The sequence below is a fragment of the Eptesicus fuscus genome, chromosome 13 (genome assembly GCF_027574615.1).
Source record: "Eptesicus fuscus isolate TK198812 chromosome 13, DD_ASM_mEF_20220401, whole genome shotgun sequence".
In the NCBI taxonomy this organism is placed as follows: Eukaryota; Metazoa; Chordata; class Mammalia; order Chiroptera; family Vespertilionidae; genus Eptesicus; species Eptesicus fuscus.
In genome coordinates, this window is record NC_072485.1 from 59,565,053 (window position 1) to 59,583,032 (window position 17,980).

At 36.4% G+C, this 17,980-nt stretch overlaps 1 protein-coding gene across 1 annotated transcript in view; it reads left to right on the forward strand.

Annotated features, from left to right (window-relative positions):
• ANO3 (anoctamin 3) overlaps positions 1 to 17,980 on the forward strand; it is a 279,163-nt gene that overhangs the window by 241,985 nt on the left and 19,198 nt on the right. The window contains exons 17-21 of the mRNA XM_054725150.1: positions 97 to 237; positions 877 to 1,041; positions 12,317 to 12,353; positions 15,245 to 15,356; positions 16,139 to 16,196. Coding sequence (XP_054581125.1) covers positions 97 to 237; positions 877 to 1,041; positions 12,317 to 12,353; positions 15,245 to 15,356; positions 16,139 to 16,196 — 513 coding nt within the window. The remainder of the gene's footprint in view (positions 1 to 96; positions 238 to 876; positions 1,042 to 12,316; positions 12,354 to 15,244; positions 15,357 to 16,138; positions 16,197 to 17,980) is intronic.

The window sequence follows — 17,980 nt, forward strand, 5'->3', positions numbered from 1 at the left end:
ATAAAAGTAGGCCAAAATGCAGGAATGTTGTATCAACTCAGAGTTTTCAACATTTTTTTACTTTGATATTTAGGTAACTGTAAGTTTCTCTCATAGGAAACACTTCGTCCCCAGTTTGAAGCAAAGTATTACAAGATGGAGAGAGTGAATCCCATTAGTGGAAAACCTGAGCCACATCAGCCTTCTTCAGACAAAGTCAGTCGTCTTCTTGTTTCTATATCAGGAATATTCTTCATGGTAAAGTATAACCATTAATATCAGAATGTTGTGGGATCCCAGGGTTAGAAGGAAGTTCTAGGATGCCAACTCATTTTGTGACCCAGATGCTGCAAGAAACTACATCCTGTTCAATACTTTGGCAATACACACTATTAAACAAAATAAAAATCGCAGCAGGTCACAGAGGGAGTTTGTGCATATCCTTAACAACTTAACAGCCCAGCTTGTTTTGTCTTCCGGACGGAAAGTATAGTGTCAGTCACCGGTGACTGACTGGGCGCTTAATGTGTTAAGTAAAACACTCTATGGGGAAAACAGAGAACATCTAAGGTAAAATGGAAATTATATGAGTTGCCCTGATAAATTAGTCATCTTGTTTTAAAATGAAGTATTTCATTTAATAGTGAAAATTTAAACAAAGTTTGCATTTTAGTATGGTAATTGTTTTACGCTACAACAACTTAAATCTTATGCTACTTATTTTGACGCTCAAGTAACTTAGTTCCTTAAAAGAAAAATTAAATTTATATATACATTTTTAGAAAAATAAATTTCTTTAGCTCTGGGGGCAGTGTATTGGATCTATAATTTTGCTTTTGTTTTTGTTTTGTTAATGATGCAAAATTTGGTTGTCTCTTCCGGTCTTCCATGTTGTAGATTTCTTTGGTGATCACTGCAGTGTTTGCAGTTGTGGTGTATCGCCTGGTTGTCATGGAACAGTTTGCATCATTCAAATGGAATTTCATCAAACAACACTGGCAGTTTGCAACATCTGCTGCTGCTGTCTGTATCAATTTTGTAATCATCATGGTCCTGAATCTTGTAAGTGTTTACACTTTTTCAATATGTGCAAAAGGATAGAGGTCTATGTTTCCTTTATACTTAGATTGTATTTACAGGAAGCCAAAATAAGAGCAAGCCACATCTCTGGCAAAGACAGTTCAGTTTAGTAGAAAATATTTTATCCATATGGTTCAGATGATAGATTCCTTTAACTTAAAATAAATAAAAGTTGTAATATCAAAATTCCTTTCCCTTGAGTTTATAGTTTGATTGGTGATCATTGCTAAATGTTTAGTGTGTGCTAGAAAAATACTATCTTCCTTTCACTCAAGTAAGGAATTTTTTTAATTAGAAAATCATTCCAACAGATTCAAACTTGGAGGAGAATTTATTGGAAAAGTAAAGGAACATCTTGAAAGTGAAGGGTTACTCCATTTTTCTTTCTCGGGGACTAGCATTTCTCTTTCTTTTTCTTTCTCCTGTCTCCTGTCTCCTGTCTCCTCTCTCTCCGCTTTCCTCTCTCTCCTCTCTCTCCTCTCCCTCGTCTCTCTCCCCTCTCCCCTCTGACCTCTCCCCTCTCCTCTTACTTCTCTCCTCTCTCTCTCCCCTGTTGTCAATGCTTCTATTTGCATGTCTACTCTGCTCTATCAGGAAGATAACTGTCTTTGCCTAGCCATGCCCTGTCTTTCTCTCATAGTCCAGTGTGCTGTGGTATCACCATGCTTTCTTCTTTGGCTCTAACTACATGACCATAATGATCAGCTTTCTATAATTTATTTAACATGGATCATCCAGTTATTTCAATGTGCTGCTTTCTCAAAGACAGCACTTGATTTGTTTAACACTAGAGACCCCGTGCACAAATTCATGCACCAGTGGGGTCCCTTGGCCTGGCCTGTGGGATAAGGCTGAAATCGGCTCTCCAACATCCCTTGAGGGGTCCCAATTGCAAGAGGATGCAGGCCAGACTGAGGGACCCCACTGGTGCATGATTGGAGCCGGGCAGGAACACAGGAGGTTGGCCAGCCAGGGAGGGCGAGAGGGTTCCAGGACATGTTCAGCCCATCTTGCTCAGTCCCAATCGGTCGGACCCCAGCAGCAAGCTCACCTGCTGGTCAGACCATCTTCCTCCTGGTGGTCAGTGCATGACATATTGAGCAGTTGAGTGGCCTTAGCATATAATTAGCATATTATGATTTGATTGGTTGAATGGTTGACCAGACAACCAGACACTTAGCATATTAGGTTTTTATTGTATAGGATTATATACACTGTTTGAGGTATGAACCAGTGTCTATAGCTGAGAGGGTAACATTAGGCCTAGGCCTACCACTTTAGCAAGGTTTATGGATGGCATTCTATTTTCTCTGTGTCTGAAGACAGGAGATACTGATTGGCACATTTAGGATATCTTTAATTCATCCAACACTACCATAAGGCCAATATTCTCTCCATTAGGTAAGGGAGGAAACTGAGATTGGGAAGCTTAAAGACTTGCTCCAAATTATATATATATTAAGTGTCATGCTAGTATATTGTGTAAATTTGTGTAAATAGGTTAGCAGTACTACAATAATGATGTTGATATTATATACCAGTAATAAGCATTTAGTGCCAAATATGGATTGACACTGATATTACATGTTTACTTAGCCTGGAGAGGCTTAGGACCATTTGCTATTTAACTTAAAAATAATCAGAGAAGGTCTAACTGGTTTGGCTCAGTATATAGAGCATTGACCTGCGGACTGAAGGATCCCAGGTTCAATTCCAGTCAAGGGCATGTACCTTGGTGGCGGGCACATCCCCAGTAGGGGGTGTGCAGGAGGCAGCTGATCAATATTTCTCTTTCATAGATGTTTCTAACTCTTTATCCCACTCCTTTCCTCTCTGTAAAAGTCAATAAAATATTAAAAACAAATAATCAGAGAAGGCCTTAAGAAAAAAGTGACTAGTCACTGTAATCAATGAGTAAGTTTTAACACAAAGGTTATGGTTAATATCTTCCACTGGAGTCTGCTTTCTTCATGTTCATTTTCATTTGTAAATGAGAATGTTGTTTACAGTTTCTTAAAACAAATCATACAGTATTTTAGTTTATGCCTTTGGCTCATAATTAAAGTGAACAATAAACACTGAAAAAAAAATGCAGTAGTAGGACTGGGAGGCTTATATGATAGTATAAGTTGTGCATTGCTCAAAGTTACCTCATTGAAGGAGGACCATTCATCACATAGACATTTTAGATTCTTATACTTATGATAATACTCTTATGGTAGATGGTGAAAGATCTCATTTCTAACAACATCAGTATATTATGAGGGGTTTCCAGTAGACAGATCTGATTGTGGTTAGAGCGCCATTATCTGAGGAAAAGGAAGCTAAGTGGCTGATGTGTTTATTTCTAGGCAACACTAACTGTCAGCCAGCCTGATCTTAACCTGAATCCATTAATTATCCTTAGTAAGTTGGTTGACCGAAGGACTTGTATGCAAGCATATAAGCATAACCAATGGACACAAAACTCTGGGGGGTGAGGGCATGTATGGGAGTGGTGTGTGTGTGTGGGGGGGGGGGGGCAATGGTAAGATATGTACATATATAATACCTTAATTAAAAAATGGGGAAAAAATAAAAAATAAAAAATAAAAAATAAAAAATGAATGGTCATAGTGCTGCTACCCATTATCTTATTGACTAGTGGAAAAATAGGAACCAAGGCACAATGAAGATTGCCTCACAGTTGAAGCACAAAAAGCCCTAAGTAAGATAAGAAAGAAGCCATCAATTGCATCTAAAATTGGGGAGAGGAGGGACTGCAGGGGTTGTGATAATGGATCAGAGACTCAAAGGGAATAAGAGAGGATACTTGCAGAAAGTGGATCACCATTTGAATAAATTCAACCTACAGATGTAAAGAGGCACAGAAGCACATGCTGTTTATCTTGAAATTGTAAGAAGTGTCTATGAAACTTATATTTATGGAATATATTTATAGAATATATTAGAAAAATAGATCAAGAAATGTTAACTTTCTATTTGTTGCCCTTATTTTAAAAATTTATTCTTATTTTTAAGTCTATATTCTTATTTCCTTTCTTTCAAAATACCAATGTTTTCTTTATTTTCCCATTTTTCTTATTTTAAAGTTAGTTATGTCCCTTAAGTCCATGAGATAGAAATGCTGATAATTTTTCCTTTGGTCTTTTTAAATTCTTCAGATCACTTCTGCATTTATATATGAGTTCTCACTCTTATTTCTTTAAATGTTATCTATTACTGATTCATGAAGCTTTAAGCACTCAGAATGATCTGTGAAAAGAGCACAAAAAAGTTGTATTATGTCTCTTTATCAAATAAATATCTAAATATAAGGAAATTTGAAATTGTAATTAGTTCATATAGGAATCATAACTATTATGCTAATTTTTAGTCTTCTACTTCTTCCTTTTTAAAGTCTATGATTTTTATCTTTTCTTAACTTTGGATTACAGATATATTGTTATTAACAGTACAAAAACATTAAAAATATTAAGGAAAGTCACTTGACTTGATCCAAAATGCCACTCACCTCCCTTCCTACGATAAACTAATTGTACCCATTGAAGATAATCAATGTTAATGGTTTCATGTCTATTTATTCCCCATCTTCAAAAGAGAACCCTGTGTTCCTGTGTTTGACAATTTGTTCCAAAGACCTACTGATCTTCAAAAACATCTTGAGTGAATTAATGAACTGGCCTAATATTTTGGAAGAAGGAAAATATTTCACAGACAAGACAAAGAAGCCAAATGTGGTTAATTAACTTTTGCTTGGGAAAGCAAGCATGACAGCTTTGGGAACAGAACCTGCAGATCCAGGGTTCAAGCCTTAGGTCCCATCCAACTTCTTTTCAGTTAAACTGAAGAACTTGTCATGATCAGATCTGAATTTGAAAAAATAGAGACTTTTATCCTTAAACATTTTCCATATCAAAGACATTCCTATTGCAAAAGTTGAAATTTGGCTGAGGTTTCCATTGTATTCCAGACTCTTATTTTATATTATTCCACTTGCTTCTTAATCATCAATCCCTTAAACTCTGACCCCGCTCCACCTCCAATCCCTAGCCTCAGTTACCCCCTTCCCTAGAATCTCACTTTACCCTCATACATGTAGTCTTCTCTGGCAGAAGGTTCACATGCAGGTTGTTCTCACTAAGCTTCTATGTATGATGAGGCTTAATATATTCTTTCTTCTAAACTAATGCATTTCTCAAATAACAAAGACTGAACTGAATGGAGTGTATCTCTACTTATGGAAATAAGACCTCAATAGGGAGGTGAAGATAGTACTATTTTTGTAGTAAAAACAATCTTTTCAGATCCTCAAAATTCCACTAGTTCTATTTAATTAAAGATAGGAGTAACTGCCTAGTGCTGTAACAATCATCCAGAGTTGCTGGGAGAATACAGGACTGACTTTCCTTTTTTTAATTGAATTTATGGGGGTGACATTAGTTAACAAAAGTATATAGGTTTCAGATATACACTTCTACACTATACCACCTTTATATTGTATTATATGTTTACCACCCCAAGTCAAGTCTCCTTCCATCACCATTTATCCACCCCCCTTTACCTTTTTCCACCTCCTCCCATCCCCCTTCCTCTGGCAATCACCATACTGCTGTTGTCATGTGTCTTTTTTCTTTCTCTCTTTCTTTCTCTCTCTCTCTCTCTCTCTCTCTCTCTTTCTTTCTCTCTCTCTTTCTTTCTCTCTTTCTTTCTCTCTTTCTTTCTCTCTTTCTTTCTCTCTCTCTCTCTCTCTCTCTCTTTCTCTCTCTCTCTCTTTCTTTCTTCTTCCTTCCTTCCTTCCTTCCTTCCTTCCTTCCTTCCTTCCTTCCTTCCTTCCTTCCTTCCTTCCTTCCTTTCTTTCTAAATGTTTATTTGTTAAGCATTTCAGCACAAAGTTTAAAAGATGATTGAAAGTGGAATAGACCATAAATACTTCTTTGCTCTTAAATTAACTCATAAGATTTAAAAATGGATTTAGCATAAAAGAAGTGAACTCAATGCCAACTCAACAAATGTGAAAAGAATGTTATATTCCTCAGATTTCATCAGTGTAAAACAATAATGCTCTTCTGAATTCATGCATCCCCTCCCTACTCAGGATGTTAAGATACTTCACAGATTACTAAACAGCCCTTCTGACTCACTGAGTACCCAGGATTAATTTCAGGGCTTAAATATGTGTAAATTAAAATAATTAATATCAAAATGCCAGACTCTTTAAAAAATTATACCACCAAAAAGATTCACCTAGAAAACCAAATGCTACTGGTTATTTTTGAATCAACACTAAATATACAGTTTTTTTGTTTTTTAATAGCTCGACTTTGTGATCCCTGTGCTTCCATATTCCTCAAATGAGGGACTTGGCCTCAGTAAAAATATGTTATTAATCTAATATGCTTTTCAGCTATAACTCATGAAATTATGGCATGTAGGCTTGGCAAAATAGATTAAATCAACCAAACAATTATTTTTAAATAAGGAACTTTCAATGTTTAATGGTCACAGGCAGAAACCTTGTGTCATTCTTCATGCATTTCTTTTGTCTCCTTCATCATATCAGTGACTGTTGTAAATTTTGCTTCTGTAGCATCCCTGCTCACCATCCTCACTACTGCTTGGGACATTCTAGCTTGGCCTGATGCAGCAGCCTTGTAACTGATTAGCCTTCCTGTCTCTATTTTCAACTCTTTCTTTCTCCCTAGCACTTTACTGTTGGAAGGCTCTTTCTAAACTGCATTTGATCATTTTATTTTGTACTTGAAACTGTTTCACAGATTGCCGTTGCCTCTGATATAAATTCTAAATTCATTTTCATGGCACACGAGTCCCTTCATTATTTAAAGCCATCCTTCCTTTACCTTCTTGTCCAAAGGAGTGTCTCTCCCTCCCTTTCATGGGCTGCACTACAGCTACAAAACTGCTCTTTTACAGCCCTGTCTCTTAGTTCACAGCGTTTCCTCTATCTGCTGTTTTGTGTGTGTGTTTTCTTTGGACTCCTTGAAGAATACCTCTTCATCCTTGAAAATTCTAGTTAAGGATCACTTCCTCAATAAAGTTTTCTTTCAATCTCACATGTAGAACTGCATAATCTCTCTTTGTGTACATTCTCCTCACAAGGTGGGTGGACATGCCTATTCTCCCTCCTTATCAGATTCTCCTGGTGGAAGGAAACAATCCCTCTTGTGAATACTCTTCTGTTACAGGCATGCCTCTCTGCCTCTGTCAGGGTGTAAGCTTCTTAGTAGCTTCCTCATTTTTGTATCTCCAGATCCCTGCCTACTGCCTAGGCAATTTATATTTAAAATACATTTTTGAATAAATTTTATTCTCCAGAAATCCTAGCATCTTGAATATTTCATGTGTTCAAAATTATTTCTTATTGCAATTATGTTTTCAGTGTCTTCCAAGTTTGCAGCACTCGTTATTTTTATTCAAACTAATAACCAAAGAATATACATTATCTTGAGATTTAAGAAAGATACATGATGGTATCCCTAAGTAAATATTTGGGATAAAAATAGAGGCTAAAATAATCAAAATTTGATTACAAGTCCATCTTAAAGATCAGGAGAGTAACTAAAGGAATGTTTTCTGCTCTTACTACGCTTGAAATCAGCTGAGTCACTTGCAAAATGACAGATCCCAAGTTCCATTCAGGATCTCCTTTGTGGAGCTAGGCAATCTATATTTTAAAAAATACAAGTGATTCTGATTCATTCTGACCCTAAAATAGCATTAGGAAATCAATGATTCAAGGGATCTAAGTAATTTAGATACATAGCCAAGGTCAGACACCACATTTCCAAAGATAATTGGGAATAATTTAACAATAATCAAAACTCTTACTATTTTTTTTTTAAATATATATTTTATTGATTTTTTACAGAGAGGAAGAGAGAGGGATAGAGAGTTAGAAACATCGATGAGAGAGAAACATCAATCAGCTGCCTCTTGCACACCCCCTACTGGAGATGTGCCCGCAACCAAGGTACATGCCCTTGACCGGAATCGAACCTGGGACCCTTGAGTCCGCAGGCCGACGCTCTATCCACTGAGCCAAACCGGTTTCGGCAAAACTCTTACTATTTTTAACATCCCTTTACTAGGCATATAGCTAAAATCCCACAAAGGCAGAATTTGAAACCATGAGTTGCTCTTTATTAATCCCATCTTTTTTCTTCTTTATTTTGCCACCCATGAAAATGCTGTGTTATTTAAAAGTAGCAAGATTACTGTTACATAAATGTTACCATCATATCAGGAAATATTTCCAAGAAGATTTTAATGAAAAATTAAAATGTGTAATTATTCCAAAATGTATATTCTTGTTGCTTGTCAATTATACCTAATTAACTTAAGAATAGGTTACAGCTGTCTGGTCTCATGATTAATGTGTAGTCACAGTATAAGTACTCTTGTAGTTTAAAATATCTGGGATTGAGCCAACCAAGCCATTTCAACATGGTCAATTAAAGAATAAGCTCCTTTAGAATGCATGTGTGCACTGTAACAGCAACAACAAAAAGCCCTAAATATATTTGGCTAATGTAAGTAGTCTGTGCTAGTTATGGACTCTCCCACATTATTGATCTCTTTCCATCTCTAGAATCCAGAGCATACATTCCTGTTTCTTTCATGGGCCTAATCACTGAAGATCTCAAAATGTACCTAATTTTCCTTAACACCTGGTTACCACTGGTGACCAATTACAATGCAGGTTATTAGGGAATAGGGTGGATCAAAGAGTTGGGCCACACATCTTAATCTAGAAAGAAGGTGATGCCAACTGACTCCTTTAATGAAATGGCTGGCTCTTTAAAAAGTGTATTTGTTTAATTTGTTCATGTCTATGTCCATAGTTTCTAGAAATTCAAAAAGGTGCATTACTCAGGAGAAGCAATCTCCTTTTGATTCTGTGAAAGCTTATTTGGAGCTTATTTTTACAGTGAAGGTTAGATGGTGAAACTCCAACTCAGAAACAAAGAATATTAAAACAAGTGTAGTGGGTGGGTGGGAAGAGATCAACGAAAGAACTTGTATGCATCTATGCATAAACCATGGACACAGACGATAGTGTGGTGAAGGCCTGGGATGAGGGGTGAGGGTAGGCTAGAAGGGGTCAGTGGGGAAAAAGGGGGGGAGCATATGTAATACTTTCAATAATAAAGATTTGAAAATAAAATAAATAGTAAACAGGCATTGAACAGTGAAAAAAAGAAAGAAAGAAAGAAAGAAAGAAAGAAAGAAAGAAAGAAAGAAAGAAAGAAAGAAAGAAAGGAAAGGAAAGGAGAAAGAAAGAAAGAAAAGGAAAGGAAAGGAAAGGAAAGGAAAGGAAAGGAAAGGAAAGGAAAGGAAAGGAAAGGAAAGGAAAGGAAAGGAAAGGAAAGGAGGAAAGAGGAAAAAAGAAAGAAAAGAATAAAACAAGTGTAGAACTCCTTAATATGCCCCTTCATGACAACCTTGTCCTTTTCCTGCCTTTGCCCTTCTTATTTTTCCCAACTGATTTGTGCATAACACCTCAAAACAAAGCATTAGTGGGAAGCTCAAAATGAAAATCCTTACCATGGCCTCCCAGGCCCTGAAATACGGTTTCCCTCTGAGGATCCTCTGACTCATCACTTCCTACTTTGCTTCTTTACTGCCTCCACTGCTGTCCTCTAACTTCCATGCCCTTCACTAAACACACCAAGTGCATTTCTGTTTCAGGGTATCTGCACCTGCTGTTCCTGGGTCTCCAAGGAACTTGGTACTGATCTTTGCTTGGCTCCCTCATTTCATGCAGCTCTTTGCTCAAATGCCACCCTCTTGGAGAGGCTTCCCTGACCAACCTCTAAGATAATACTCTGTTCCCATCACCACTCTCTATCCAGAAAACCATTATCTTTCTATCATAATGTTCATCTCCTGACCAATTGCACACCATGTGTGTGTGTCATTTTTCTCTGGCCACTGGCATTCAAGTCCCATGAAAGAGTATTCTCTCCATATATAAATGTTGTGGCCAGCCAGTTAATACTGACTCTCCTTATTTTCTCTTTCCCCAAATACATATTCATTTCATATCTCTCTCTCTCTCTCTCTCTCTCTCTCTCTCTCTCTCTCTCTCTCTCTCTCTCTCCTGTCAAAATGATTGTTGCCATGCACCATACAGTTGGATGTGTTCACATTATGGCTCTTCCTGCACTTTGTGGTGGTTTCAGAGTTTGCCAGTCACTCTGCATGGCCAGATTTTGTGAGTCATCCTCATGCTGGTGCCAGCCAGCTAGCATCTGGGCCTTGGATGATGCAGGTTCCAAAGTGCCCCAGAGAGCTTCACAAGAGTAATATTTCCAGAAGTGGATGTGCATCTTTTGTGATTTATAACATTCTTCCAAACATTTTTGTGCTCCCTTGGGGCACCAGCTTCAGACATCACCATCCCAGGCCTATAGACAGGTTCTATGTGCTAAGAATTAAAACAAAAATCTGAAATCGTTTATGTGACAAGGCATAGATAGCACGGATGGGACAAGAGAGCCATTTTGCAAATCCTGACTTTGTTACTTACTTAGTAGTGTTATCTCAGGCAAGGAACCTGATATTCGAAACCTTGGTTTCCTCTTCCGTAAAATTGGATCATTAGACCTATTTGATGAACTTGTTATTAGGAGTAGCAAATTATAGTATACATAAAGCACTGTTTGGCACCAGGCAAATACTCTGTATGGCAGATATTTAAATAAAATTTTCTCCCAAACCCAGGAAGGGCACTCAAATCAGTGCTAGAGGCACAATACCACTTAGGCAGTATTTATTGATTGACAAATCTTACATTTTTTGGAGATTCTTCTATAATCATTTGACTTGGCAAATAGGGTGGGAAAATAATATTTTGCAATCAAGTGCTCATGAATTCAAGCTAATCTTGTCCTAAAATTTACTTGTGTGTATACTTCAGATAATAAAAAAACAAAGCACCTACACAAGAGATAGAATGAGATTATTGTACTCAATATAATCTTTCAATCTCAACATAACACTTTAGATCTTAAGACAATGTAGGTTTGAATCATGACTAAGATGAATAATCACAATAGTTCTATTGAAAGAACAGGCAGGGGGAAGTGAACAACTTTTAAAGTGTCCAGATACCTACCTTTTAATTTTGCATGACAACAAGCAGGGTTATTGAAATTTAAAAAATGATTTGTAGAATTACAGGGTTACATAGTAATATTTACATAGAAACACATATATCCACAAACACATAATACCCTACTATCTGTAGAAAATGTATTTTCCCAACTATATTTACTTGGACTATTTTAAACACTAGATGCCCAGTGCACGAAATTTGTGCACTTGGCAGGGGCGGGGGGGCGGTCCCTCTGCCCGGATTGCGAGAAGGCACAGGCCAGGCTGAAGGACCCCACTGGTGCACGATCGGGGCCAGGGAGGGACGTGGGAGGTTGGCCAGCCAAGGAGGGACCATGGGAGGGCTCCAGGGCATGTCCAGCCCATCTCGCTCAATCCCGATCGGCCAAACCCCAGCAGCAAGCTAACTACCGGTCAGAGTATCTGTCCCCTGGTGGTCAGTCTACATCATAGCAAGCAGTTGAGCAGCCTTAGTATATCATTAGCATATTATGCTTTGATTGGTTGAATGGCTGACCGGATGACCGAACACTTAGCATATTAAGCTTTTATTTTATAGGATGTTTTCTTTTCTTGAGTTTGCATGAGTCATGGACAGAACATGTCGGGGCAGGGAGAAGATGGCAGAAGATAAAAAATGTTATAAAAATCTGTTGTGCATGTGCCTGGTTTGCTTATAGATTAAACAGATTTGATTTATGAATCTTGTTTCAAATAACTACCAAACCAACTTTATTCTTTAGAAATGTAAATTTGCACACTGTCTTTGTCATAGTTTGGAAAATGTTTTATCAATATTAAAGCTTCCACTTAGCTTCCTAGTGTAGTAAAAAAAAGTACATATAATTTGGTAACCAGTCTCATTTCCTTTATTTATAAAATGGAAATAACAATAGCTACCAAAAATAACTTTATTATTTCAGAAATCAAATGTGACTGTATATATACATATATTTACAACACTTTTATGTCACATGCATTGTATATATGTAAAGCAATAGCCTAAAAACATGCTTTTAGTTAATAAAAATATAGATACTTTGTAGAATACTCTTTGATTATGTAAATACAGTCTTTTCTAAAGAAAACAATAATAGTAACTATTGTTCTCTTATTACAGGCTTATGAAAAAATTGCTTATCTTCTCACTAATTTAGGTAAGTCTGTTTTTCTTCACTCCTTTCTAGAAGAATACTTTATTAGGGCCTATCAGCTTATATCTGGTTTATGTAGTTTAGTATTTTTAATATCAACTTCAGTTATATAATTGTCAATAAAAGTGAAATAAGTGCCATAGGATATTGGACTATATTGAGTAAGTATAGAGAATTAGCAAATTTGGTTCTTCCTAAATTAAAATGTTTTGCTCCTCTACCGTTTCAGTTCTTTGTTTTTCCACCCCAATATTATTTTTTTCAAAATATTTTACAGCATGTACACTATTTATACATTTGCTTTTTTATTGTTCATGTATACAATTTAAAGGCAAAATACTATTAAAAGATTTATAGTGAAAACCTGTCCTTTGCCACATTACCCATTCTTATTTTTTATGTGCCCAACAGATTACATTTTACCAATTTTATCAGTTTCTTTTGTATGCCCTACCCTATTTCTAAATAACATGGCCTCTACTGCAATTCTTGGATTTTTCTGCTTTAGGAAGCTATTGCCTTCCAATTACAAAGACAATTTATGTCATAATGTTTCCTGCAGTGTCTTGTCTTCGCATACTTCCCTATCCATCACCTGTATACCCAACTGTTATTTCTCCTCCTTCCAAAGGAAGTACACATCAGCATTTTTAGCCAGATTAGTTATGGATGTTCACATCATTGTGTCTATATTTCTGCTTTCCTATCTAAGTAAGGTACGGTAAAAGCATATTTTGCTTAATTTTTGACATATTTTTCTTAAGTTATTCCAAACTTTCTGCCTCAACTCTATAAATTCTCTCGAAATATACTAAAAAATGTCAAGAATTCTACTCATTTTATTTTCTTCTTAGAGTTATCCTTCCTGAACCCACTGTCTACTCCAGTCTCAATGGATTACCCTCTAGGCTTGTGGTCAGCAAAATCTACTCTTGCTTTCACCAGCACTCTGGGAATTTCTTTACCTTTATTTTTCAGTTAGATACTACTTTCAGGATCCTATGTCACCATCTCTCTTGGTTTTATTCCTTGTCTTGCTCCCTGGAGACTAAATTTCTTGAGACCTGGTATGTCAGAAAGTTATTTTTTCCCCTGTATTTTAGCTTGATGTTTGATCCTTCAGTTTGGGGGCGGGGGGAGGGCAGAATTTTTATTACAGAGCTATTTGAGTAGCTATCTTTTATTGTTTGAGAACTCACCAGATCCCACGCATTGTATTAAACACTTCTCAATCATCATTGTGTTTATTGTAACCATATATCTATGACAGTAGGATCCTTATTTTATGGATTATGAAACAAGATAATTAAATAAGTAGAATGTAAATGCAGATGTGACACACTCCAGTTAACTATGGTGAGGTAACTATATAACTCCACTGTAATATATTACTTCTCCTGTAATGTAGTTACAAGGACAAGTGATAATAGAAGAAAATTGTATAGAGGAGACAACTGGGCCCTAGTTCATGCTCTAGAGCTAAATGATTATATCACTAGGACATTATGTGACTATGAGCAAGTTTTCTCCTTTCCCCATTCTTTCTCCTCCTACACCCCTTCCTTCTCTTCCCTCTGTTCCGCCTCCTCTTTTTGAGTCTCAATTTCCTCATTGGGAAAATGAGAATGAGAATAGATCCTATTTCATCATTGTTGTAGATTGGCTGCCTGATACATGACAAGTGCTCAATAAATGGGAATAACATTTCATTATCTGAGCTAAAGTATCTTCAGCTGGGTAATGAAGCAATTGCACTGGATTGTCTCAAAGCATTCTTACAGCTCTGATTACCTATATTCATTTTCTTTTAATGAACTTATACCCAGGATGGCAGCAAATCTACAGAAGTGGTTTGGGGTACCTTAATTAATAGTATGAGACAGAACAGTTATTTGTGCTAAGAACCAGGAATACCATAGTGCATACTCATGTGAGGAATGTCGGCTCTCCTGAGTGCTGTCACAGTGCCCACCAACCAGTCACTCTGTGGATGCTGCACAGACCCTTCTGTTTTTGCAACCTACTCCCTTTGGGCTTGAAGTTCCCTGGGACCTATTCCCTCTTTATTCTGATTGACTCTTGCCTTTATTTTAGCGTGTGTGTGTTTTTTTCTTAAATTAGATCCGATCTAATTTTCTACCTTTCTTGAATTCTTCAATTATATTACAGTAATATATGTGTGTATGTGTGTGTGTGTGTGTGTGTGTGTGTGTGTGTGTGTGTGTGTTGTGTCATTTATTTGGATACCGGGAAGGAGCAGAGGCTGTTCATGCTGCCATCTTCATCCAGTCTCTTTCATTATCTTTTGTTTTGTTTTAAGAATCCTAGAGACATACCATGTGAGAGTTGATAGGGTTATTAAAATCATCTCATGTAAATTCCTTATTTCATAGATGATAAAACTTATTGCAGAAAATATGAAGAGACCTGCATGAGATGACCAGCAGTTGGGTATAAAGCTGAGATAAGAACTCAGCTCTTCTGATGGATGCAACCCTCTTTTCTCTCTTTAACAATTCACTAAGTCTGTGCAGGAAATATTCATCCTTCAAAAAACTTTATGGACAATTTAGCTAGACAGGGTGAAAGACTGACTTAATATTTACGGTTATTTCTAAATGAAAGTAACAGAGAGAATCCTGAAAACCTGTAGATATTAATATCAGGCATCATATTTTTGGAGCTGTGGTGAAAGTCTGCAGATGATCTCATTGGTTCTTTTCATCAGCTCTGTACAGCAAATATTGTCATTCACATTTGACAGGCATTTTACTCAGTGCCTCATAGAACTAGCAAATGACTGAACCAGAATTTAAGCATGGGGCTTCTGATTCTGTGTCCACATTTCTTGTCATTCACCTCATCTGTGTAAACAAACTCTATGTTCCTTTTAGAATATCCTCGAACAGAATCTGAATGGGAAAACAGTTTTGCCCTGAAGATGTTCCTCTTCCAGTTTGTTAACTTAAACAGTTCTATTTTCTATATCGCTTTCTTTTTGGGGAGGTAAGTCAGCTTTATATACATCATCTTTATAGAGTGAAAGACTCTCAACAGTTCTACTTCCAATTTATTAACAAAGGCAGCACTTTCTGATCCCCAGCCATGGAAAACTGGGCTAATCAGTCTTCACATGTTTGAATCAAAATGTTTCAGGATAGTACTTCCAGGTGCCCCTACCAATTAAAGTTGGCATAAAAGAATAAAACCTCTATACCTACATGGGTTGAATTATGACTGTCTTGTCATCAGTAATGGTTTTGTTAAATAAGAAAATAAATTTTGAATAACCCTAGGTTACAGCTCCTTAGTGTGGAAACCTCTTCTACCAATCATGTTAACTTTTATTTTTCTGTTTTTGCTGCAAAAAAAAAAAAAATGGAAATAAATCATATTAAATTACTGGTTCTGGTTTGCCATAGGATTAACACTCCAGCCAGTGCCATGGAAACATACTGAAGCTAGAAACATTTTAAATTATATTATTTAGCACATTATGTTAATATTCTTTAACTCAGTCAACCAGACATTAAAATTCTACAGGTGAAAGTGGGAAAATCCATTCAGTTAGTTTCTCTGTACTTTCTCAACCCATTGGTATTGAATTCACACATTACTTTTTCCTTTTCATGTCAGGTACTTTGATGTGTAAGTTTGGCCTAAGTCACCACTTAGGAACAAGTTGCACCACTGAACCTTTATGTCTACCCACACATGCACTTGTGATGCATTAGATGTTCTTCAGTCAACCCACATAAATGCTAACGAATTAAAATGTTTTTTTACAGATTTGTAGGCCACCCAGGAAATTACAATAAACTTTTTAACCGGTGGAGACTGGAGGAAGTAAGTAACCCTGTAAGGGTGGGTGTGGGGATATGCATGGATGTGGGCCAATGACTGTGGGAGGGACAGGAGAGAGAAGGTAGAAGGGATTACATTGAGAAAATCTAAAACTTTCTAGGAACATATGCTTTATATTATAGAAAACTGGGCTCACATGCTAACCTTGTTACTTATTAATTCTTTGCCCTTCATTTAACCTCTCTGAATATCTTTCTTCTTATCTGTAAATTGGTAATAGTAATACTTAGTTTGCAAAGCTGTTTACTAGTATAGATAAGAAATAATTTATGTAACAGAATTAGCACAACCCCTGTGGTAGATACTCTATAAATTGTAGTTGATATTTATCAATGCTTTGTCTCCATAGCTACCCAGGTATTATTCTATTCAATAACAGACTAAGGTTTCAGGGAAGCCCCCAAATCTAACCTGCAGTTTTCTTTCATAGCTCAGAAGTGTGACTAAATCTGCTAAAAGGCTATCCATCTATCCAATTTGGGAACTAATGCTTACTTTTTTCCAGGGGTGTCCAACTGAAGTTAGCAAGGGTAATGTGGGGAACTGAGTGGCTATAGGCTGGTCGATCTGTATGTTTGGTGCCACCAATAATTTTGTTTAATTAGATATCCTTGTAAAATTATTAAAAACCATTATTCTTCTTTGAAAGTCCCAAGGAAATAATTATAATACTAGTGTCAGAAAAAATGTTTTATAGCCATCCAAGACATTTTACACACACACACACACACACACACACACACACACACACACACACAAATATATATATATATGACATAGATAGAGGCCATATTTTTTAACAAATGATCATTTATTTTGGAAAAATATATGTGCAATGAAAAATTTGGATTTGTGATAAATCTTAAAAATCCTAGAAGTATAGATATAAAAAGTATATATAATGGAAGATAAGAACTGACCCTCTGAATTCAACTATACAAGCATTTATTGACACTACGCTAATCTAGGCCTCTGCTGGGTAATATGGGGTATACAAATGAAGTTCCTTTCCTTTTATGTTAATAGTCTCAAAGAAAAGAGCATAACCATGATATGTAATAAATATTTTGTCTTTCAAGTCTGACAGTCTACATACTAATTCTGTCCCACCCAGATGCATGATCTTAACTATTTCTGTCTCAGGTTTATTCTTTTTTAAATTTTGACATTAATGGCTATTTTTAGTAGTATTGGTGATAAGTGGATCAAATTTGATCATGCATGTAAAGCCCCTGGCACAAATAATGGGAGCCATTATAAAGACAGAGAAAAAAATACTATACTACAATTTAGGATATTTATGAAGAGCTATATAATACCTCACATAAGATTTTATGTAAATCTACATAAAATATTAATAATGGCTAACTTTTATTTAGGACTTACTATATGTCAGCACATTCCAGCAATCATTTCCAAGTGTTCTACATACATTAATTCATTTATTTCTCACAAAAGTTCTGCTAGAGAAAGCTTAGAGAAGTTATATAATTTGCCTCTAATTATAGAAACATTCTTATAAATTGATGAAGGCACCCAGCTTTCTTTTTATTTAAATATATTTTATTGATTTTTACAGAGAGGAAGGGAGAGGGATAGAGAGTTAGAAATATCAATGAGAGAGAATCATTGATCGGATACCTCCTGCACACCTCCTACTGGAGATGTGCCAGCAACCAAGGTACATGTCCTTGACCAGAATCAAACCTGGGACCCTTCAGTCCACAGGCCGACACTCTATCCACTGATCCAGACCGGTTAGGGCA